Raw genomic sequence first — 24,075 nt, 5'->3', positions numbered from 1 at the left:
ATCAAGGAATGCTTTTCCACGTGGCCCAGGACAGGCAGCAGAGTAACTGAAATGACAGCCCATTAAATCCTAAAGTCGGTCCAAGTTATTTACCGACAAAGGGCAGAGTGGTGAATTGGATGGCCCTGGAACAATCCACTGAGCCCAAATGTTGTTTCCATTTACAGGAACCGAAGCTTTCCTTTTTTTAAAGGATGACATCCATTATGTCTTTCTTCGGCAACAATAGGGCATTAAGATGACTTTTCCTCCTGTCTCTTTGGTGTCCAATATGTCCACTGCTCTCATAACCAGAAGCAAAAAGCTGTATGCTATTTCCTCCCTCCCACTGCCTTCTATTGCCCTGATGGAGGGTGCAAAATGGGGTGCATGCACTCTGGCATCCACCAACCCGTATGAAACTCTAGGTAAAGATCACACTTAGGGGAATGGGAATGGGTTTGTGTGGGAGGGTTGGGGAGGGAAATGAGAAGCTTGATTCAATCTACTGACATTCCGATTATCTTTCTGATGTGAAAGGCAGTCAAGTGATAAGTAGTTGGTCATATACCAATTGGTCCTACAGTGTTAAGTGGAATGGAAAGGTAAAACCAATCCATTGAGTCAGTACTGTTACTTGGGGGTTTTGGTTGCAAGAGATGGAACTTCAGGGCTTTGTGCCTAATAATCAAATGCTCCATCACTGAGCTATATCCCCAACTGCACTACCACCTTATGATATTCAATATTTACCTTAAAACAAGTTTATGGTTTCTCCATCTCGAGTTCAGCCATCTCATAGAGAAGGGGTCTAAACCTTGGATCCTTGCCTAAATCTGGCCTGCACCCCTTCGTATAAATTAAGTTTTACTGGAAGACATTTTCTTTTTTACACCCATGTTGTTTACATCTCCTTTGCCACTGGCTTTATACTATAGTGGGAAAGTTGAGTAGTTACCACAGCGACCACATGGCCCACAAAGCCCAAAGTATTTACTGTCTGGCCTGGCACCAAAAAAGCTTCATGACTCTTGCCTTAAATAATGAGTTCTCTTTCTCCTGTGATAATAGCTCAGTAGGGACATGAAACATCATAGCTTTATTGTGCATTTCAATGAGGATCTGACAGAGAATGCCAATTGCATAGGCTTTGCTCCTTCTGAACCACCTGAAGATCACAGAATACCACCTTCCTCTTTTAAGGTCTTTCCTTGCAGAAGATGGCAAGAAAGGAAAAAAGGATTCTTCCTTTGCCTTGCCTCCTTCCTGTTTCAACTTCTAAGATCAAGTATCTAAGTTCTCCAGACCATTCAGTAGCCTACAGTGTGAGCAAAGTAACTGAGGTTCTTTAGTCTTACTTGGGGGAGGGGTGGGGGGAATGGGGAACATTTGGTCAGGAAGGCCCCTATGACAAATGCATTTACAAATCAAAGTGGTCAGCTGGGCACCAGTACCCCATGCCTGTAATCCTAGCTACTTAGGAGTCTGAGATCTGAGGATCATGGTTCGAAGCCAGACGAAGTAGGAAAGTGTATGAGAGACTTATCTCCTCCAATTAAGCATCAAAAAAAGCTGAAAGTGGAGCTGTGGCTCAAGTGGTAGAGTTCTAGCCTTGAGCAAAAAAGCTCAGGGACAGTGTCCAAGCCATGAGTTCAAGCCTCAGGACTGACACACACATACTCTCTCTCTCTCTCTCTCTCTCTCTCTCTCTCTCTCTCTCTCTCTCTCTCTACGAAAGTAGCATCCTTAGGCATTTGTAAAATGGTAATCAAAAGTAGAAAAGGAAACTACTTCATCTTGATTTGGCTAAAATAAAAATGATACATACATATTAACAAGTGTTGGAAAGGATATGAAGGCATTGGAGCCCTCAGACAAAGTTGATGGAATGCTGTTGCTCTGGAAAAGGTTTGGAAGTTCTCCAGAAATATAAACTTAAGAGCTATGATATGAATGAACAATTCTCCTCCTGACTTTCTGAAAACATATGCCAACACAATAACCTGAATACAAATGTTCTAAACAGCACTGCACCAGGGGTCAAACCTAATAATTGACACAAGGATGAAAAACATAGTAAAAAAAAATAGAAAAAAGGTATATTCTTTGACCATAAAATAGAATTAATTTTTGCTTTGTACACATGAATTGGAAAAATATTAGACTATGTCAAACAACCCAGAGACAAAAAGCTATTCAGTGTATGTTCTTTTTCTATGAAATGTCCAGAACAGATAAATCTATGGAAGGACCAAGAATAAGGAAGCTGTGAGAGAAGGAGGGAAGGTGGGTTGCAGATTGGTGAAGGAAAAGGAGAAGTGACTAACTTTGAATGGGTATTCAGTTGCTTTTGGGGATCGTGATAACAATAATCTGGAAGTAGATGGTATGTGAATATACTAAAAAAGTGACTGAAGTGCACACTTTGATGATTTATGTGAATAAACCTCCATAAAGCTGGAATTAAAGAATCAGTAGAGATACTGTTCAACAGTAAAAAGGAATGACCTGCTGATGCCTGGGACAAAATAAACTCTAAAATAAAAAACTAAGAGAAACAAACAAACAAACAAAAACCAACAAAAAACCACAAGCCCAGGAATTGCCTGAGGTTGCAGTCGAAGATGGAGAACTGAAATGGACTGGATGGAAATGGGCAAGAATTGTTCTGTGGTGTCAAAAATGTTCTCAAACTGGATTACAGAGATGGCTGCACAAGGATAAAATTCACTAACAGTTAGCAAACTGAGCATTTGCAATACTTGAATTTTATAGTAAATTATGCCCTAAAAAGCTATAAAATATAGGAGAGCTGGGAATGTACCTTAGTAGTAAAGCATTTGCTTAGTCGGTACCAGGCTCTGAATTTGATTCTCAAGCATTGCAAATAACAGAAATCTTAGTATTAGAATAACACAACACAGAACAGAAAGGGGGGGGGGAATCCTCTCATATAGTACTGACAAGAAAAGGGGGACATACTCACATTCAGAGACTGTCTGGCAATTTCTAATGAAATCTAAACATATGTGCATTAGGGGATTCAGCTGTGTTACGGTATGTGTGTGTGTATGTATATACACACACATACATATATATCTAATACAGATGAGTCTAGGAATCCACTAAAAGGCATGATCAATAGCTTTTCATAGTCATTACAATCTGGAAGTCATTCATGTATTCATGGCATGCTCTAAGGGGCTAAATAAATTCTGGAATAAAGCAAAAAGAATAAAACTAAAGAATATATCAGGAAAGAACAAATTGTGATCCTATGTGACAACATAGCTAACTCTCAAAACCAGTGCAGTCAAAGTATCACACATGCACACATGCATGTGCACATGGGCACCAGCTGAGTCCATCAATGAAATGTACAAAAGGCAAAGGTAGCTCTGGTAGTTGTTATTATTGGGACCAGAGATGCACAAACAGCAGGCAAAAGTACTTCTGGTAGTTGTGAGTATTGGGACCAGTGCTACGGAAGGAGTAGGGTACTCCTGGGATGCTACAAATATGAGTGGTATCTTAGTAAATAAGTTGTGCACACATTACACATATACTGTTCTGCGTGCGTGTTATACTCAAGATAATATGCCACAGGAGTTCTGGAAACATTGTGGGGCTTTGGACTTCAAACTGAACACTCCAGGAAAAGTCCAGTGGTCAGGAATCCCCTCTTCTGAGTCTCACCAACCAGGGAATGCTCGCTTGGCTGTGATACCGGATGGCACCGCAGGAGACAGGCACTGTCATCACAGTCTAGCGCTCCCCTTTCTTTCTTTTTTTTTTTTTTTGGGCAGTCCTGGGCCTTGGACTCAGGGCCTGAGCACCATCCCTGGCTTCTTCCCGCTCAAGGCTGGCACTCTGCCACCTGAGCCACAGCACCCCTTCTGGCTGTTTTCCATATATGTGATGCTGGGGAATCGAACCTAGAGCTTCATGTGTAGGAGGCAAGCACTCTTGCCACTAGGCCATATTCCCAGCCCACATAGCGCTCCCCTTTCTAAAGGCAATGCTCTTTCCAGGGAGCATTTCTCTCTCCCTTCTCCCTTATGAGGAAGGAGTGTAAACTTCTGCATCCCACTGAGTGCTTTTTTTGCTGCTTGCTTTCCTTGGATGGGATAGCTTTCCTCCTGTGAATCTGCCTGTTGTGTCTGTTTATTTCATAGACTCCATTATTAAACTTTCAGAGGGAATCGAGGGAGTTTTAACTCCTTTCCCACATCGACACTCAAAACAGGACTGCACTCTGTGACTACAGAGAGACCACAGATCATTTGAAGGATTCATATATCTTACGAGCTAGCAATGGATGTGACAATTACTGGGACCAACCTTTGAGAGCAATGAACTGATTCTCAATACTTAAGGATGGACAAGTCATTGGCCTGGGTCACAAAAAGCCCTTCAATGGGAGACCTTGTCTACTTAGCCATGCGAATGAAGGAACATCATCTTCTCTAACACTTGCTGGATAAATACAGGCCGCTTGGACTGATGTGTAAGAAGGAAGTTGCTGCCACATTCTCAGCCATTCTGAGGACCCAGACCTTGTGTTCGTGGTCCATTTATTCAAATTTTTATTTACTTTTTTTTGGGGGGTGGGAGGGGTTCAGGCATGGGATTTGAACTCAGGATGGAAGCACTGTCCCTCAGCTATATTTTGCTCAAGGCTACCGCTCTACCACTTTGAGCCACAGCTCCACTTCTGGTGTTCTGGTGGCTAATTAGAAATATGAGTCTTCCTGCCTATGAAAGACTTCCTGGCTGGGCTGGCTTTGAACTGTGATGCTCAGATCTTAGAATCTGGAGTATCTATGATTACAGGTATGAGCTACCAGCACCCAGCTTTATTTTTATGTGATTTAGAACCCTTTTTTTTCACTGATTTTTTTTTGTTTATTAATTGAACACAAATTTTTGGACAAGGTGTTGTGCAAAAAGGGTATAGTTACACAGTAGGGCAGTGTGTACATTTCTTGTGATATCTTACGTCCTGTTTTTCTATCTCTTCTCTAGGTCAGGTAGACATATATACAATATACAATGTATCAAGAACATATGCAGTAGCCACGTGGCCACGCCCAAGAAAGTTCGCCTAGGGCTTTAAATGTAATGTCAATATTAGACCATATGTCGACAGTAGTCTTTTTTTTTTTTTTTTTTTTTTTTGGCCAGTCCTGGGCCTTGGACTCAGGGCCTGAGCACTGTCCCTGGCTTCTTCCCGCTCAAGGCTAGCACTCTGCCACTTGAGCCACAGCGCCGCTTCTGGCCGTTTTCTGTATATGTGGTACTGGGGAATCGAACCTAGGGCCTCGTGTATCCGAGGCAGGCACTCTTGCCACTAGGCTATATCCCCAGCCCGACAGTAGTCTTATATGAACATACATACCTAGCTTTTGAGCTATTGTATTCCCCTGAGAGGTCAATTTTTGACCTTTATATGTTGAATAATTGTTTGGTTTTGATTACATACTGTTGGGTCACTGCCCCAATCCTGTGGGGAATACTATTTGACAAGCAGTTTTTGGTTTCACAGACTTGGTCTCTACTGTCTCTCTGTCTCCCTTTGTTAACAGTCATATATCAGGGAGATCATGCCCCTTTGTTTTCTGTGTTCTAGACTTGTCTCGCTAAACATTATTTGTTTGAGTTCTGACCATTCCCTGCGAATAACAATATTTCACCATTCCTAATCGCTATGTAGTATTCCATTGTGTATAAGTACCATATTTTTTGGATCCATTCGTCTGTGGAGGGGCATCTGGGTTGTTTCCATATTTTGGCTATTGTTTTCACTGATTATTTAAATTCCTTACCCTTTGTATAGGCTCTCCACAGACCTCTGATAAAATAATAAAAACAGAAGAGTCCTTATTTTTCTCACACAGGTTCTCCTGGCGAATATTTTCTCTATTTTTTAAGCTAAGTGGAAAAAAACGACCTGAGGTCAAATTTTCTATGCCTATGCAAACCTGAGAAATCTCACAGGTTGGAAGCTTCTTGGCTTTTCACTGAATCAGCCCTTGACATAGAATAGACCTCAAATGTCCTGAATTTCAAGAGTGGCTCATTTTTGTGACTTTTTTTCCCCCCTTCACAGACAGGAAGGAAAGAGCCATGCTTTTCCTTCTATGTTTTTCAGGTACTTGGTGAAACTCAGGGCCCTGTGCATCCTTAACAAGCACTCTTATTACTATGATCCTAGTCCTTTTTTGCTTTTGTTGTTTGTTTAGGTATGATTTTGTAATTTTTGCCCTTATATTGAAAAGTGACCTTCCTACTTGTGTCTGCCATAGACATTTGCTACGGCACATAGCTTGTTTGTTGAGATGGGTGGGGTGGGGTCCTTGCTAACTTTCTAATATGCTCTACTCCCGGAGTAGCTAGAATATTTGGGTTTACATGACTGTATCAATATACCCAGCCCTAGGGATCTCTTTCCTTTTCCTTTCAGCTCATTTCCAGGTATACAAGTGGAAAGTTGGCTTATTCTTATCATCAAAGTGCTTATTATGTACTTACAATGTACTTAGAAAGTACAGTGTTATACCTTGCCTCACCCCCAAAGTTCATAGGGTAACATACTGGTCCTTTCTGCTGGTGGTGGGGTACGCCTAAACTTACCACACCAAATAGACCACAGCCTACTTCCAGGTACTGATTAAGGACTTTTCCTGTGTCACCCAGGCTCACAATCCCAAAGGAGGAGAGCACTAGAAACTATCCATCTGATGACATGAAAAGAAAATTCTTTCCTTCCATCTACTAGGGTTTTGATCAATAGCCTTCCTCCATTATTTTCCAAGCTCTAAGCTACAATTCTGATCAAGCCTAGAGCCAGAGAGGAAGAGGATAAAGGTAGAATCAGACTTTCTTGTCCCCTGGGAGAGAAACTCACACTTTTCCCCAGAGAAAGGAGAAACCAAAACCGATTTTAGATGCCTAAAACATGATAAACACATGCTTATCAGATATGGGAATTAAACAGCTCAATAGCTTTAAGAGCCAGTGAACTTCCCGTGGGAAGGGAGAACAAGCCTGGTGTTGGAGTTCTTCCTTGGCATGGTAGAGAGAAGGAACTGCATGCTGGGTATTGGAAGTAATTCAAAGCTCCTGATGTTTGAGCTCAGAACAAGAAAACTGATCTCAACAGGGACAGAGTTAAAAAGGTAAGACAGTCTCTAAGAGCTTTCTTTAGACACTATTAATTAGTGTTGAAGGACAAGGTAAAAATGCAAAGAGGATGACTGATCTATTGTTAATCAAAAGAACAATTTTTAACCTATCCATTTAACTGAAGTTATTCCCACAACTGCTTCTATTTATCATGTAGACATTTTTTTTTAAAGGAAAGAAACATATGCTCTTAACATCAAGTTCCAATTCTTGGCTAGCTTTAAACTACTTTTAATTTAAAGTAATTTATGATAAGGAATCTTCTCCCAGGACAGGGCACTTAATCCAAATTTACCTTTCGAGGCTTCTGTCCCCAGTGGGTTGTCTAAGAAGTCGGCCATGTCATGGCTCCAGGCATCCCGGACCGCAGACTTAGATACCACCCTGTCATTCAGAGCCTGCTGTGGTCGGAAGTTATTTCTCAGATACTCCACTGACTTCACGTGGTCTTGCTGTTCGGTGGTGAAGATGGAATAAAAAGCCTCGAGCTGAAGAGAGAAAGAGAGGGAGGGGGAACCCCACATCAATTAGGAGTTCTCTGAGCCAAAGCAGGTGGATGACAAGAAGACCGTGGTAGCAATGCCAAAGCCAGTCCACTGGGCTGAAGCTTCCTGCAGGAACTGGCTGTAATGTCGGTCCTGCCTGCTCACCCAAGAAACTCTCTAGCCAACTCAGGGCTGTGCAGAACACTTGGGAGCCACAGACCAGAGTCCTTTCTGGAAGATCTTTGTATGATGGAAGGGTTCACAGTCTGCCGCTGACATTGGAAGGTGCAAGGCCGGACTGCCTGGTTATGAATTCTTCGCTTCTTGTCCATTCTATGGCCCCTATGCAGCCTGACTGGGGTCTCTGAGCTTCCCATCTCCTCAGTAACATGGTCATCATTGTAAGATCATCTGCCTGGCATTTCTTTGGTCCAGGTGCAGTGCTAAAACAGTTCCTGTTACAAAAATTTGAAACCTACTTGGGATTTAATTCTTTATCACAAGCCACTTCTGAAACACAAACAGATCGCGCTCAGCCAAACCACCAAGTCACCACCCACAGAATACATGGGGGAAATGACACTGCCCAAGTCAACATTTATGAGATGAGCTAGTATGGGCAAACTATTCAAGCTCTTGTGTTTCCTCATCTGTAAAACATCTGCCACTGAAAGGCCAGTTTTCTAAGGTATAAGGATTAAATCTAGGTAGGTTCACTTGGCACACAGTAAGTTTTGAAATAAAAGATTAGCTGCTATCATTATCATCCATTGGAAGAAACATCTCCCCCAAGAGTACCCACAAAACTGCCTGCAAAAAGCAAAGCCCCCCTCCCACAACAAAAGAAAAGAAAAGAGGAGAGCCAAGTTTTGTGATTGTATTTCTATTATGAAAAGGGTTTCTGTGTGGCTCTCTATATGGAGATCATTATCAAAGGTCATTCTGTTGTGTGTGACAGATGGAGCCATGAATGGTTGTCTAGCTGGTTCTCCTGGGACCACGTGATTTTTGTCACCAATGAAATGAACAGTCATGCTAAAGATCCAGTTCCCCCTCCCCCACCACCATCCCCCAAATCCTAACTCCTTGAGGTAAGGGAACAAGGAGGAGAGAAAAAGTGCATGAATACTTTTGGTCCCCTTTGGTTCCTTCCTATTAATGGCACATGGAAAATGCTTTTCCCCAGGAAAGACCTTCAAAGACAACCAGGCCCAGGAAAAGCTTTCCAAGCAGGCAGGGGTTGCATGAGGGGTGGGAGTGGGGGCTGCTGCAGGCTTTGGGGAAGTAGGTGGCAGTCAACAGCAGGATGTAAAATTAAAAAAAAATAACACAAAGAAAAGAAGAAAAGAAAAAGAATTACTACCTAGAGCTAACACCATTGTTTCTCAAACAACCAAACTGTCCTGGAAAATGACCTGCTAGCAACAATTGGAGGCTTTCCTCTTTGCATGAGAAAGCCCTGCACATTTGCTAGTGATGTTAGCTAAGCAAAATCATTTAAGTAAATAGATTCACCTATCATCATTCTCCCTCTCTCCAATGCTATTGCTTATGTGAAATAGTAATAAAGCATGAAGAAACCTCTTGTGCCTTTTCATCAAGGTAATAGTCTCTCTTAGCCGGAGAGCTCATCTGAGCCTGAGAGCACCCTATGATATCCTTATGACCATCATTCTCCAGACTATTCTGCTTTTCCTAACAGCTCAGACAATCTCTATTCAAATTTTGCCTTCCTTCCTATTCTCCTATTTATTCTGTACTTACAGTAAAGTGAGAGGATAAAAAGCCCTAAATGACTAAAATATATATTCCTTTTTCTGCCTGTGCCATGGTTTGAACTCAGGGCCCATGGCTTGCTTAGCTTGCTCCTTCTATTACATGAGCCATGTTTCCAGCCTGGCTTCTTGCCAGTGATTTTAGAGATGACAGTAAGAAAAGTAAACTTTCTGCCTGGGCTGGCTTCAAACATTGATCTTCCAGATTTCAGCCTCCTGAGATGCTAGGATTACAGATGTGAGCAATCAGCATCCTGTTAGAACATTTTTTTCCCCATAATCTAACTATTCATTCTGTCCAGACAGAAGCCACTGACATATAGACAACTCATGGTGCTGAAAGAAATTACTTCAATCCAGAATTGTGGCTCATTTGACAGGATGACCAAAATCAAATGGAATGAATTTAAGGGGGAACTTCCGGTTTCTTTTCCTTTCCTTTTTGTTTTTTTTTTAAAATATTTTTTTTTTTAAAAGAAAGTGACTTCTGAAAAGTATATGAGAAGAATTAACAAAGACCCTATGGAGACATTCCAAGGAATGACAAAAAAAATTGATTAAAGGCTGGAGAATAAATCCTGTGAGTAAAGGTTAAAGGAAGTGGCAATGTTTAGCCTGAAGAAAAGACGAGTAAGGAGTCATTTGATTAAAGGCCCTTGTATGTGGAACATGCTGACTGTCTCTTCTCATATCCAGAGAAGGCCAAATAAAAGGAACTGGGCTTAAATTAAAGTCATAGAATGGGGAGTTGAATCAAGGAGGATCATTTAACTTTAAGGGTGATTTATTTTTACTTTTTATTAAAATCTTTAAAAATTATCTTTAAGTGGCTGGACAAAGGAGTTTCAATTCAACATATCAATGTCAGAGATTTCCAATGCATCTTGATCAATGTCATCTTTCCTATTACTCTCTCCCATCTCTACTAACCCCACCATCTCCTCAAATTACCTAGTCCTAATTTCACATATGTCCACTTAATAGTAGGATTGCGTTCATTCTTAAGGGTGATTTAAAAAAAAATTCTGTTTTTTAATCCCACTGGGCTACCTACCATCACAATAAGACAGAAAATATTCTGGTAAAGACAGAGAACTGCCCTGAAATAGGTTCATCTCTACCACATTAGGATGGCCTAGGAGGTTCCGAAGCAATCTGACTGGAAGGTTTGTTTACTGTCTATGACACTTGCTGCTTTCACAGCTAGCATTTAGTTCTCCAAAAAAGTTTCTGTCTGATGCTTCGGGGAAGAATTAGTCTGGTAACTGTAGAGAGAGTCAGGTTGTGAATGAAATACACAAATGCCTTTGCTTAAATTACTCTTACAGCTTAATGACATGCTATGGCTTAAAAGCTCAAGCCTCTTCCTTGTCATTAACTCAACGTGCCCGCAGATTTTTGAAGAAAGACTGTGATGGCTCCGAATGAACTGATGACCTGAGCGATATTATATTGTCAAATGGATCATAGCTTCTCTTGACAATTGCACAAAAGAGATCAAGGAGGAGGAGAAACTTGGCAGACGTAGTCAATGCCCTTCGGTGGTGTGACAGGCTTCACTCCAACCCTGTCATTCCTCTAAGTGGAACAAGAATTACAAGTGGGTTGTCTCTTGGCTAACTGTCCTGTCTGGCTACTGACTAGAAACTCCCATGATTCTTGGATTGGTGATGGGAGTGTGAACAGGTACATAGCAATCATAGAAATCTATGGTGCATTCTTAACCAACGACTCCAGGTTATCTTTGAGTCCCTAGCCTTACCTTGGGCCTCCACTAGGTTCAATTCCAAAGACATCACCAGATCACAATGTAAAGGGGTCCCCTGGAGTTGAATGACATCACAGTCCCAAGTGACACTGGAATCACAGAACTAATTACAGCAAGTTGTGTCTCTCTGGGTTTCAACTAGTGTACATGTTTAGGGATTAACTGACTTGACGTTTCCAGAACTGCTAAAATCATGCCAAATTTCTGTTTAATACTATCCCACATCAATTGATCAGTTAATGAATTAATCCAATAGCGGGAGTTGAAGCAAAGGCCTCACACAATGCTTGCTTAACAAGGTAAGCATTCTACCACTTGAACTACACCTCCAGCTTTTATTTTTTTGAGATAAGGTCTAGCTGGATCCTTCTTAACTCTACCTTCCAGGAGCTGGAATTATGTAAATCTGCCACTATACTCAACTCAGACTTCCATTCTTAACTAATGATCTTACTGGGCCAAAATTTTCAACTTTAAATCTCCTGTCTTGGCGACCTGGGTTCAAAATTCTGTTCTGGAATTCTACCTGACTAAGGGATGGCTCATCTTTCGCTGCCCTTATGTATATGAGAGTAATAACTTTGTTGCCTTTCTTTCTTTCTTTTTTGCCAGTCCTGGGGCTTGAACTCAGGACCTGAGCACTGTCCCTGGCTTCTTCCCGCTCAAGGCTAGCACTCTGCCAACTTGAGCCACAGCGCCACTTCTAGCCTTTTCTATATATGTGGTGCTGAAGAATCAAACCTAAGGCCTCATGTATATGAGCCAAGCATTCTTGCCACTAGGCCATATTCCTAGCCCCACCTTGTTGCCTTTCACCTGTGCTTTTCGTAATAACTGAATTTCTATACATCAAGTCTTTGAAATAATTCCTGGCACACAGTAGGTGTCCAAGTAACTGTTATCCTTGCTGCTAACAGTATCTCATGCAGAATGCGACAGCTGTTCTCAACACTGCCAACAATGGGAAGGTGCTATAGCTGCTTTTCCCTTCTCATTACTTGAGAAACTGTCAAGTAATGTGTCAAGCACTGTGCAGAAAACTCACTTTGGTTTCTTTTTTATTGTTGTCATTTGTTTCCATTTCCTGGAATGCATTTCAATAAATATTATTAGAGGCACAGAGGCATTATGCCTTTTATTTTGCTTTCTAATTTATATTTACCCTAAAATAACATCCTTGAGGTTATATTATTATTTCAGAATCATTAACATTATCAGAGAATCTTGTCTGAGCACTTGTGTAGAAAGGACTGTGTGCAAAAAACAAAACAAAACAAAACAAAAACAACAAACAACCACAGTACTTAAGTACTTGATCATCACAGAAATCTCAGGGGGTTGATGGGATTCTTAATACTAGGAGCCGAGCTAATGTTAGGGGCTACCAAGGAAACTGGGCTGTAGAGACATGAAGTAACTTGCCCATAGTTATACAGAAGCCAAGAGGTGAAGTAAGGATTAGGATCCCAGGTGTGATGATGCTGTTTCTCAGGCTCCAGAACACACACCCTCACCCTGAATCATGGGAAGAAAAGCCACACAGTGGAGGAACTGAATATGGTCACAACCAAAGTCCCCAAATCATTCCCACAGCTGATTTCAAGTGCAGGCTACGCCAGCCAGGCAAGTCAGCACTGCAGCATAGATCTATTAACCCTCTTTGGTGAGCTGGAAAACAAAACAAAATAAAACAAACCAGCTATGGTCCAAACACAGCAAGAACTGGGTGGTGTGAACAAGACACACATACAAGGAAAAGTGTACCTCAACAAGGCTCAAAAACCCTCACTTTTGTGGACCTACCCCTTCCCCAGAATTGGGCAATAAACTCACTTGGATGTATCTTTCCTAAGATAACTAATGAAATCTTTATCATTTTGTAAAAATAAGTGAAAGTTATTTTTTAATTTCTATAATATTAAATTGACTTCTTAACTTTTGAAGTGAATGTGTAGAACATTTCTTTCTTTTATCCCTGCTTGGGGAGTTGTAATTGCATTTTAACTGGTCCTGTTTCAAGAACAATTTTAACCTTGAATTGTAAATGTGTTGGCTGGAAGTATATATAAATCATTTCAACTTCGTTTTTATTATAAAAGTATTACAGAGGAATAATTAGTTTTAATCTGTCAGTTCATATCAAAGGAGAGCTGAAACCTATTCATGCCATTCTGTGGAACAAGAGCTCTTGGCCTCGTGATGGGGGTAGGGGACTTGTGGCTGGAAGGGAGAGATGAGAAAACCAGGAGTAATAAAATTATGAACCCTTAGAAGGCTGATATGCACAATATTTTAAGGGATGTGTATATAGTGGCAATTAAACAAAACCAGAGCCCTGATTAGCATAATAGGAAACCAGAGGATAAGCACTAGAAGTATAATGTCTCAGGGTCACAAAGACACAAGAGATGGCTGGAGAGGCTCTGTTGTGTCGCCTCATTATCAAATGAGAAAATCGGTAGAATATGAAATTCCCAATAGCCAGGAGCATCCCAAGTTTTACTTACTGAACTGCAGCAATAAAAATAAAATGTGAGAAGAGCCAGCGCTATGCAGGGTCAGGCCCCTCTGTGGCTCAGAGAGTCTTGAACAAAGGTAATTTTAGGAAGGCCTACGACAGAAAGGAGAGCTTGGCTGTAATTAACAAAGAAAGCTGTGGGCTTAATGATGAACAAGCACACTGTGCAGTGTCGGAACAGAAACTTCCTGAATTAAGTGACTTAGCTGTCATTACCTTGAGAACAATGACAGTTCATAAACCTCACAACTGACAGCCAGTAGTTACACATGGCTATTCTTTTAGAAACATGGCTAGTCCACACTGAAATGATTAAAATTTTGCAATACTGGGTTAAACTATATTACTGACATATATGTAGGGGCTAGGGATATGGCTCAGCAGTAGGATACACAAGATCCTGTTTGAACCTTAGCACTAGGGGGAAAAAATCTGTTTTACCTGTTCTTTACATTTGTTCAACCTGACTACTAGGAAATGTACAATGATCTATGTAGCTTATGAATTTCCATTGGGGAGCAGTGTGGGCCTGTGATCATTTAAACATACTAAGGAAAAATCCAACTAAGCATTTGTCTGAGCACTTCCTCCTCCTAGCAGGCAGGACACAGGGTGTCCCACGTACATCCTGTCTCATGATTTTAATGTTACTTTACCTTCACTATTTCACAGATGGAAAGACTGAGGCACTGAGTAGTTAGTTACATTACTTTGCTCATGGATGGAGTCAGGAAAAGAACCCAGATAGTTTACTTTCAAGGCTTAGTGCATGAACTGCAAAGAGGTCTTCTACTCTTTACTGGCAAAGATCACTTTGGCTTATGGGTAATGCAAATAAACCTTTCCTAACTATTCCAACTTACTGTAAGGAAAAAGGCAAACACATTAAACATACCTCCTGGCTTACTATTGCTTTTGAGAACAGATCAAATCACTTACATAAAACTCATGCTGGAGAAAAAGATAAGCAATGTCATTTTAACCAACAGGGGGCAACGGTGCTAGATGGGGAGTATTGAACACAGTGGCCAGTGGGCAAGCAGCAAGCATGTGGGAACCTTTGTTCTATAATAAATCTAGAACATTGGATTAAAATATCAGCTTCTCTGACTGCACATTACAGGCAACCAACTCCACTCCTTTGACTTCTCATACCAAACTAAAGCACCATTTTGGTTGGAAAATAGTTCATAACACAATTCTTGTGTGGTATTTTGAGTCAAATTTTAATACGGCCAAGCTGGGCACTGGTGGCTCACGCCTGTGGTCCTAGCTACTCAGAAGGCTGAAGCCTGAGGATTGTGGTTGGAAGTCAGCCAGGGCAGGAAAATCTGGGAGACTCTTATCTCTGATTAACCACATCCTCCCCTCCCCCCAAAAAAAGCCAGAAGTAGAGTTTGGGTTCAAGTAGTACAATGTTAGCCTTGGGCAAAACAGCTGAAGAAGAGTTCTCAGGCCTTGGGTTCAGGCCCCAGGCCTGCCACACACAAAAAAACAAACAAATTAGTATGGCTAAACAGACATGCTGCCCACTGGGGTTCACAGAGCAATTAGCAACGGGCACTTTGATCTAGATCACCACACGTGTCAGAGTTGGCTGTGATTGGGCTGTCGGCAATGTCCAACTACATTCATACAAGAAAATAAAAGGGCAGACACAAAAGAGAGCTCACGTGTACTCCAGGAGGTGGCCAAGAAATCCACACCACAGCACAAAGCAGTGATCACCAAGACTTGCACACACTGTGACCAGGCTTTTAAAGTGACCATTTTGCAGGCACTCACAGTACCTTACAGACAAGAGACAGAGGCCAAGGAAAAAAGGGAGATCAAAAGGCTTCAAGGATGAGGAATGTTTTCTTTTGGATAAAAGCAGAAGTAGACTCCCTGATTCTTTCTTTTTTATTTTTTTGGCTTTTCTGAATTGGCGGTTGGCCCTTCTGCAATGAACGTTCTGTGCTAACTTCAGAAAGAATGTTGGCAGGGCGAGGGCGGGAAGGTTTAGATGGCCTGCCTGGGCTGTTCTTTCCAGGAGATGCCACAGCTGTGACCTCTATGGAGCCAGCCAGCGAGGATCCAGCCAGGCCGCACGCATGTGAGCCATTTCCCTCTTGGGGGAGAAAAACACAAATGGAGCAGGAATGCCCAACACAAGTGAAGTATTATCTGCAGAAGGTTTGTAATGAAGAAATGAGAAAGAGCGTGATTCATTTCTTTGTCTGTTTCCCTGAAATGGAATACCTGCCAAGAAGTACAGATCAGAAGGTAAAGAAAACGCCATTATTTCTTTTCCTAGTATACCTTTGGTGGTCGAGTGGAAGATCAAACGTACTAACAAGGTATTTTCTAGAAGCTCCAGTCACCAAATGTCAATTGACAAACACCAGATATCCAAGGCCCAAACTAGGACTTTTATTTGGAACTCCTAAATAGTAAGAACTGCCATAAAACCCAGTATGTGTTAATCGTCCTAAATTCTCCCCGGCCAACCAACTGGTTATTTCTTTACTTGAAATCCCAGAAAACTGGCCAAACCTGTACAGTTACACTTCATAATCTCAAGCCTTTAAGTCATTGATGACAAAAACATTAATCCTCAATGATAATTTTTTAAAAAGAGACCACTTTAGAAAAAAAAAACCTCAACCTTCCAAAAATAAATATTTGGACAGTACTTTTGTTTTATCAAATCAAGCCATATCGGCTTCATCATTAGGAAGAAACAATGTTTCTTATTTCGTTATCTCTCTTTGACTGGCAGATCCTGTTCAGAAACCAAATTGTTAAGTCCTTCCTTTTTCGTCAAAGTGGAATAAAAAAAACCTCAAAGAAAAATGATTGCCAACCACAAGAAAGCCAAATCATGCTAGCTGGGTGTCACACCTCCTAACCTCATCAGATGACACGAGGGTATCTCCTGTTCCAACTTCCTTCCAGAAACCGGGCACTGTTTACTTCTATGCAGGAAACACTGCTTTCTCTAGACACTGTCAGCCCCTCTGGAAACTTCATCAACCACAGTTTCCTGACTGAGGCTGCTCCATCCATCATTGGGGCCATATCTATTCAAATTCATCTTCAACACCTGACCTAAGACCCGGACTTTGGTAAACTAGCAGCCAGCCCTTGAGTTTAAAGGTCAAGAGGACTATAATGATTATAGTAAGCTGTGGACCCAATAGCAAAGAGGCTGGGAAAGAATAGGAAGCAGAAGTTTGTAAAATTACCAAGCAAGGTCTAACTCCGCCTAATACTTACAATACTATTTATCAAAATACATTCCAGGAAATGGAACCATGTGGTTTTTGGAGGCTGGTGGTGGAGCGTCCTTTATGTTTTCCTTTTTCTTTTGGTTGCTGTTTTTGCTTTTTGTCTTTTTTTGGGGGGGGGTGATGGGGTTGCAGAAATGGAGGGAGGAAAGATGAACAAATGCAGGCATGGTACTTAGTAAATACTATGTACAAAATGAACTTGTGGGCAGGGGTAGGAGAGGGAAACAGGAAGACAGCAGAGGAAGGGGTGACATGGTCCAAAAAGAAATGTATTCCTTACCTGACTTATGAAATAGTAACTACTCTATACAACACCGTATAAATGACAACACAATCATATTTTAAACATTACCAGTTGATAGCAAGGCTGTGAAACTGAGACTTAGGGTTCCACAAACACACAGAGAAAACCACTGGGCTTCCTCATCCGGCTCAGGGTGGCAAACAGACGTCTGTATCTCATATGTCTTCACACTACTTCTCTTCTTTAGTGGCTTGAGGTGATCATTTTTTCCCCCTCTTTCCTCCATTTCCTATTGGGCACCCTTTGTCCCAGTTAGGGAAATCTTTATATTATCTTCTATACCAGCTGTATTCAACAACATCTCCTTGCCTGTGTCTTTAGCTGCTTTACCACATAATGCCGAAATCATCCCCTTCCCTTTGTAGCATCCTTACCTGCAGCTGACAGGCTGGTAGGGTGGGATCAGGGTGGAGGAATCATTTCTATGAACAGCCCTGATAAGAACCTTCTATTCTTACATAGCCTTAGTGATCCAAGAGTACAATCTTACCCAAACCAATCCCCCATGGTTCCTGGCTCTAATCTGATACCAAAGATAGCTGAGTGCCTGCTGAAGTTTTGACAACAAATGTGTGCTTTACAGAAATTTTCCTCTTCTGTCTTTTAATTTTCTTTTTTCTTTTTCTTTTTTTGGCCAGTCCTGGGGCTGAACTCAGGGTCTGAGAACTATCCCTGGCTTCTTTTTGCTCAAGGCTAGCACTCTGCCAACTTGAGCTACAGCGCCACTTCTGGCCTTTTCTATATATATGGTGCTGAGGAATCGAACTTAGGGCTTTATGTATACGAGGCAAGCACTCTTGCCACTAGGCCAATTCCCAGCCTGTCTTTTCATTTTCACTAGGCCTCCCTCTGTCCCCTAGTGGCTGCCCACCCTCTGACAATGCCAATGTCAATTCCCATGCCAATGTCACCAGTTTTTAACCCACAATTAAAGGCTTGGTTTACATATTGACCTTAAAAGATAGTGGTGAGGATCAAGCCAAAAATGAAGCAATATAATACTACACTGGTCCCTAACACAGAATCTGATAAAGCCAAGCATGGTCTCTGGCTTGATCAGGCATTACACATGACTGCTCAGAATGTCACCCTGTGCCATGATGACTTGAACACCACATTAGTCTAATACCTTTGTCACAATGTTGCTTTGCGATTGAGTACGCTATGTAAAGTTTGTAGTTTGGATACGAAATGCTCCCCCGAAAAAAACTCATGTGTGAAAGGCTCCGCCCCAGCTGGTGGTGTGACTGGGGTCCTAATTCCATCAATGTATTTATTTATCAATGAGTTCACAGATATTAGGAAGTAGGCCTAAATGGAGGAAGACGATCAGGAACACACTTTTCAATTATATGCCTTGTCCTTTGCTCCTTCTTTGCCTCTTTTTGAATTCTGCTATTATTCAGTGAGCAGCCCCCTTCCCCCACCTTCTCCTTCCACCATGAAAGTTCAGCTCTACCACTTCAAGCCCTCCTCAATGCATCTGCGGACCATGGTTCTGAACAAAATCATTCTCCCCTTTAGGGGTGGTTTGCTTGAATGTTTGTCACAATGATCAAAGTGACTCACAAGCCTAATTAATGATAAGTTTTATTTCCTGTCTCTGTGTACAAAGATCTCTTTTCTGAATCTGAGGTAGGCTCAGTGGTCAGAGTCAGAGCTTTAAGATAAGACGCAGTAGCTTGGTTCACAGCTGTGTGATCTGGGGTCTATTTCTTACGTCCTGTGCCTTTTGTCTCCCCTATAAAGTGGAGGTGAACATAGTCCCCCCACCTCCTAACTACTCACGAAAATTAAATGGGCCAGCATACATACAAAGAGCTTAGTAAACAATACTGCATTTTATGCCTGCAGTTCTCAGCTAATTTGCAGCTGAGAGAGCATGTTTTTTATTTTACTGTTCTTGGGTTCAAAAATGTGTTTATTGGAAAGACTGAAGAAACCAGTGGAGAATTTAAAAAGTAAGTTCTTGTGGGGCCCTGGTGGTTCAGAGAGGAGAGAGGAGGGGGGGGGGGGGAGAGGGAGAGGGAGAGAGAGAGAGAGAGAGAGAGAGAGAGAGAGAGAATATTAAGTTCTAAAAGTGACCAAATAGAAACTCTTCCCAGAAGCCTTCTTTAAGTTCTACTATACAACAGGAATCTTCCAAAATCCCTTCATGAATTAAATGTAGTAACTTATAATGTAGCCTGAAGACTGTTATTGACCACATTTTGATGGTACGTATTTATTATAGTAGATCATTGCTACCTACTTCTTGAAGGGACCCCCATGACTGTTCCCTTAAACTGCTGCTTCTGCTTATTCTCTCACTGAGAGCACCACCTTAGTGATATTTCCTGAGTTGGGGGACAACATTCCATTCAGTTGAATAACAGTTATTTAATCACTGAACACCTTGTCAGAAGGAGTCCACATCTTCTGGGAGAGGGACTTCTAAACACACAAGAATTCAATGAGCCTTGTTGGTTAACACAGAACCAGTAGATATACCTAGGAACTGCTTAGTGCAAGGGGCAGAAGAAACTCAAGGCTGGTAATGCAACAGGACTTTTACCTCCTTTAATACCACTGTTTCTCTCACTAATAAATTGTATTGAGAGATGCTGGAGGCAGCATAGAAAGTATCAACCTCAGCTGATCACCGAACTGGATTTTGCTGCTGAACAATGTGTGCCTGATACTTATTTTAAACCAGGACAAATGTGTGTGTGTGTGTGTGTGTGTGTGTGTGTGTGTGTGTGTGTATAAATTTCTCTCTCATGTTGACAAGATCATGTTATCGATATATCCTTAGTGCAGAAAGTTTATCCGGTTATGAAGAGAATGTAAAAGTCATGAGAACCTGCAGACATTTTTTTAAAAGTAAGTTATAATAGTTAAGGTATAGCAATGTCAGACAACAAAATCTGCACAAAGCACAGACAGAGACCCACATGGGGCTGAGTACCTGATGGTAGGAGATGGGGACGGGCTTCCGGAACACGATCCACTCCACAATTTCACTGCAGGGAGGGGTGGTCAAGGAGCCAGTGTACCGGTAGTAGCTGCCCAGAGAGGCAGGCAGGAGGTCCCGAAGGACAAAAGGATCCAGGAAGGTCTCCTTCTCTGTTTGGGAAGAGAAGAACGCAATGGTGAGTCTACTGCACCACATATGCATGTAGTCACTATCTCTGGCTTACAGATGCTATGTCTCAGCCATGTGTGTTTGTACTCTGAGTAGCCCAAGCAGCCGATGGTAGAAGGGTCTCAGGAAACAAGGCCGATTTCTCAGGATGTGTTCTGAGAATTCTAGCATTCGCCATACATACTTCTTTTTTATTTTTGTTGGTTGTTGGGCTTGAACTCAGGGCTTTGGCACTCTTCCTGAGCTCTTTTGCTCAAGGCTAGCCATTCTACTACTTTGAGGCACAGCTCTACTTCCGGTTTTCTGGCAGCTAACTGGTAATAGGAGTCTCATAGCCTTTCCTGCATGGTCTGGCTTTGAACTATGATCCTCAGATCTCAGCCTCCTGAGTATTGAGGATGACAAGTATGATCCACCAGCACCCGGCTCTGGCCATATTTCATAATGTCCAGGTTCCAGGATGAACAGTGGTGTGAGCAACAGAGAATTCTTCCTTTACCCCAGGAAATAAAACATCCTACATGGTTTACTTCTTTGAGTAGCCCTGCAAGGGGGGAAAAATAGTCTAGATTTTGTTTACCCCACTTCTTCTCAATCTTGTCTTACCACAGAACCCTTCTCTGTCCAACAAATTGTGAACTGATCATAATGAGAGACTCACCATGGACGGAATAATATAAGCCAATAACGAAAGGCAATTACAAACACACATTATTATGATTTCACCCAAGGTCTATCCAGATTAAAGTGAAACCTAACCAGACATATCCCTTAACTTAGAGATGATGGTCCTAAAAATGGAGATGTCTTTGCTTAGGGATAAATGACATTTGAGTTGACACCCAACATGGACATATTACCATAACTTTCAGAGGAACTAGCCATGGCATGAGTGAGAACCTACCTGGGGTCACACAGTTCCCCAAAAGCAAAGCGGGAATTATTAAGGCAGGTATATATTGACCTATGGCCATGACACATTTTCTGAGTGAAGAAGCTGAACTTAGAAATTAGAAGACTAGAGGAAGGGGGGAGATGGGGGGAAAATGAGGGAGGACTCACTACCTTACATATGAATCTGTAACCCCTCTGTACTTCAATTTGACAATAAAAAAGTTCTGAATAAAGGCAATAAAATAATCTTAAAAAAAGAAATTAGAAGACTAGGAGCAAAAATGACACACACACACAAAAAGTGAAAAAGAGCATTTTAGGCTGTGTGAACAGTAACTGTGAAGTCCCTGAAGTAGCCAGGAATGGTTCAATAGTGGTTAAGACACTGGCCTTATAGGTCTCCCAAGACGACTCAGTCATCATCCCACATCCATTGCCAGAGTAGGTTCTTATACCTGCTGGTGCCTTTACAAATTCAGCCCTGAATTTAAACCTTGGACTCCCCCCACACCCTACCTAGTTCCTGTTAAAGATGTCACAGGACTATTAGAGTCTAGCTAGAAGTTTTCCTTGGCTATTCATGGCTTCCATTATGGCTCCTATGACATTCCTGGAGGACCTGGGGGCTCCACTGCATCTCATAGACATGTCTGTGCATGCCTCTAAGCTTCTTATTTCCCCTTTTCCCTTCTTTCATACAAAACAACTATGCAGGCATCTGGGCAAAAATCTACCCGCAGACCTACAAAATCTACAGAACTAGGGAACTATGAATGCACCCTAACAGAGATGACTGATACTAGGATGATGAAAAGTATAACTTCCTCTTAAAAGAGATCAATGGCGCTGGGTGCCAGTAGTTCACACCTGTAATCCTAACTACTGAGGAGGCTGAGAGTTGAGGATCACAGTTCAAAGCTAACCCTGGCAGGAAAGTCTGTGAGACTCTTATGTCCAATTATTCATCAGAATAACTGGAAGTGGTGCTGTGGCCCAAAGTGGTAGAGCGCTAGCCTTGAGCAAAAGAGCTCAGGGACAATGCCCGGGGGGGGGGGGGGGAGGAGGAGGAGGAGAGGAGGAGGAGGAGGAGGAGGGGGAGGGGGAGGGGGAGGGGGGAGGGGGAGGGGGAGGGGGAGGAGGGGGAGGGGGAGGAGGAGGGAGGTTCAGTGGAATCAGATTCAGAAATGACTTGGATCTTCTTGTATCTGCCATGTACTATTTAGTTACACTGTACAAAGTTGGCTTTGGTTTTCCTGCCTGAGCCTCCTTAGTGTTAGGAAGATAATCATATACAACCATGCCCAGCTTGATCTGTTTCTTTCAAAGGAAAAATTTAACTATTAACTAATAAATGCAAAAACTGTCAAATCATTGGGTTCTGCAATAAAAATTACAAAACTGGTTCCTGTTGGACGGCAGGCTGGAAACAGCAGGGACATAGGGGCTGGCTTTAATTGAAGCCTAGTTCCCAAGGCCTTGGGATGGGGGGGTGATCTCCATGAGCGTGCTTGGCTGGGACCGGCTTGGCTATGAGAAGGAAATCGTTTGGCCTTTGTGAGGCTGCTTCTGTGCTTTCTGTGCTTTCTGAGCTGTGTGAATAGCCAACACAAAGCCTAGCGTGATGGAGGGCATGTAGGGAGTATGGTATCAGTAGCTGCCAAACCACCACTGCTCTAGCCTGCTGCTGGCGAACTTGAGGGCAGACCCTTCCCTCCACCTGGCTTAGGATCAAGGGCTCTAATCTAAACAAGGAGAAAAAGAAAAACACTGCAACTTTCCCCAGGGGCTTGGTCCACCATCAGGGCTGTGTATGCACCAGGAAGTCACAAAACCATCTCTGCCAGACATAGGCAGGAAGGCCCCCAGCTCAGGTACCCATGCAGGAGGAGGCTATGGCTTTAGAGAGCACAGAGAGAGATAAAGCAGAAACACTGGCTTCATTAACTGGCAGAGGTCTGAATTCAAGGGGAGCCGCAACCCAGCCGGACTGATTGGAAAAGGAGTTCCTGTGTGGACTTGTGACTTTGCAGACGCCACAGGGTAGTGCAAGTGGGAGTTGTGCTGCCATGACGACGGGAGTCTCCGCCCTTGGCTACTCAGGGCCTCACATGCAGGGTCTGGCTCTCACTGTGTGATACGGCTGGGCTGGGTGGGGAGGCAGAGCTATGGGGTAGGAGGGAAGTACACCTGGCTTCCTCACCCCTCCATTCCATCATCATGAAATGACAGTAAGACTTGGGAGCCTGAAAGTTCCTGTAGCTGCCCTAGTTATTGATGCTACGAGCCAAAGAGCCATTTTTTGCTCCCTAGGCAAAATCTTACCCTGGGCCTACCACCTCTGGACAGCTGAGCAGGAGACCCAGGGTCACTTTGAAAACTACTAGCTAAGTCTTTAAGGCGAAGGGTGGAGTAACCAACCCAAAGTCAAAAACGCAAGGACTTTACAAACAACTTGGGGAAAAAAAAATGGTTTTTAAACGTCAGTACAGGGCTGGGAATATGGCCTAGTGGCAAGAGTGCTTGCCTCCTACACATGAAGCTCTCAGTTCGATTCCCCAGCACCACATATATGGAAAACGGCCAGAAGGGGCGCTGTGGCTCAGGTGGCAGAGTGCTAGCCTTGAGCGGGAAGAAGCCAGGGACGGTGCTCAGGCCCTCAGTCCAAGGCCCAGGACTGGCCAAAAAAAAAAAAAAAGTCAGTACACTGAGGTTTCAACACAGGGCCTTACCCTTGCTAGACAGGTGCTCTACCACGTGAGCCATCATCCCAG

At 42.5% G+C, this 24,075-nt stretch overlaps 1 protein-coding gene across 3 annotated transcripts in view; it reads right to left on the bottom strand.

The window, feature by feature from the left end:
• The window catches only part of Ptprg (protein tyrosine phosphatase receptor type G), a 670,876-nt gene that overhangs the window by 116,892 nt on the left and 529,909 nt on the right, over positions 1 to 24,075 (bottom strand). For all 3 annotated transcript variants that reach the window (XM_048356066.1, XM_048356067.1, XM_048356068.1), the window contains exons 7-8: positions 20,234 to 20,391; positions 7,460 to 7,652 (exon numbers count right to left, since the gene is read on the bottom strand). In XM_048356066.1, coding sequence (XP_048212023.1) covers positions 7,460 to 7,652; positions 20,234 to 20,391 — 351 coding nt within the window. The remainder of the gene's footprint in view (positions 1 to 7,459; positions 7,653 to 20,233; positions 20,392 to 24,075) is intronic.

This window comes from Perognathus longimembris, chromosome 10 (assembly GCF_023159225.1).
Source record: "Perognathus longimembris pacificus isolate PPM17 chromosome 10, ASM2315922v1, whole genome shotgun sequence".
NCBI lineage: Eukaryota > Metazoa > Chordata > Mammalia > Rodentia > Heteromyidae > Perognathus > Perognathus longimembris.
This window is presented reverse-complemented; position numbering and strand designations above follow the sequence as displayed.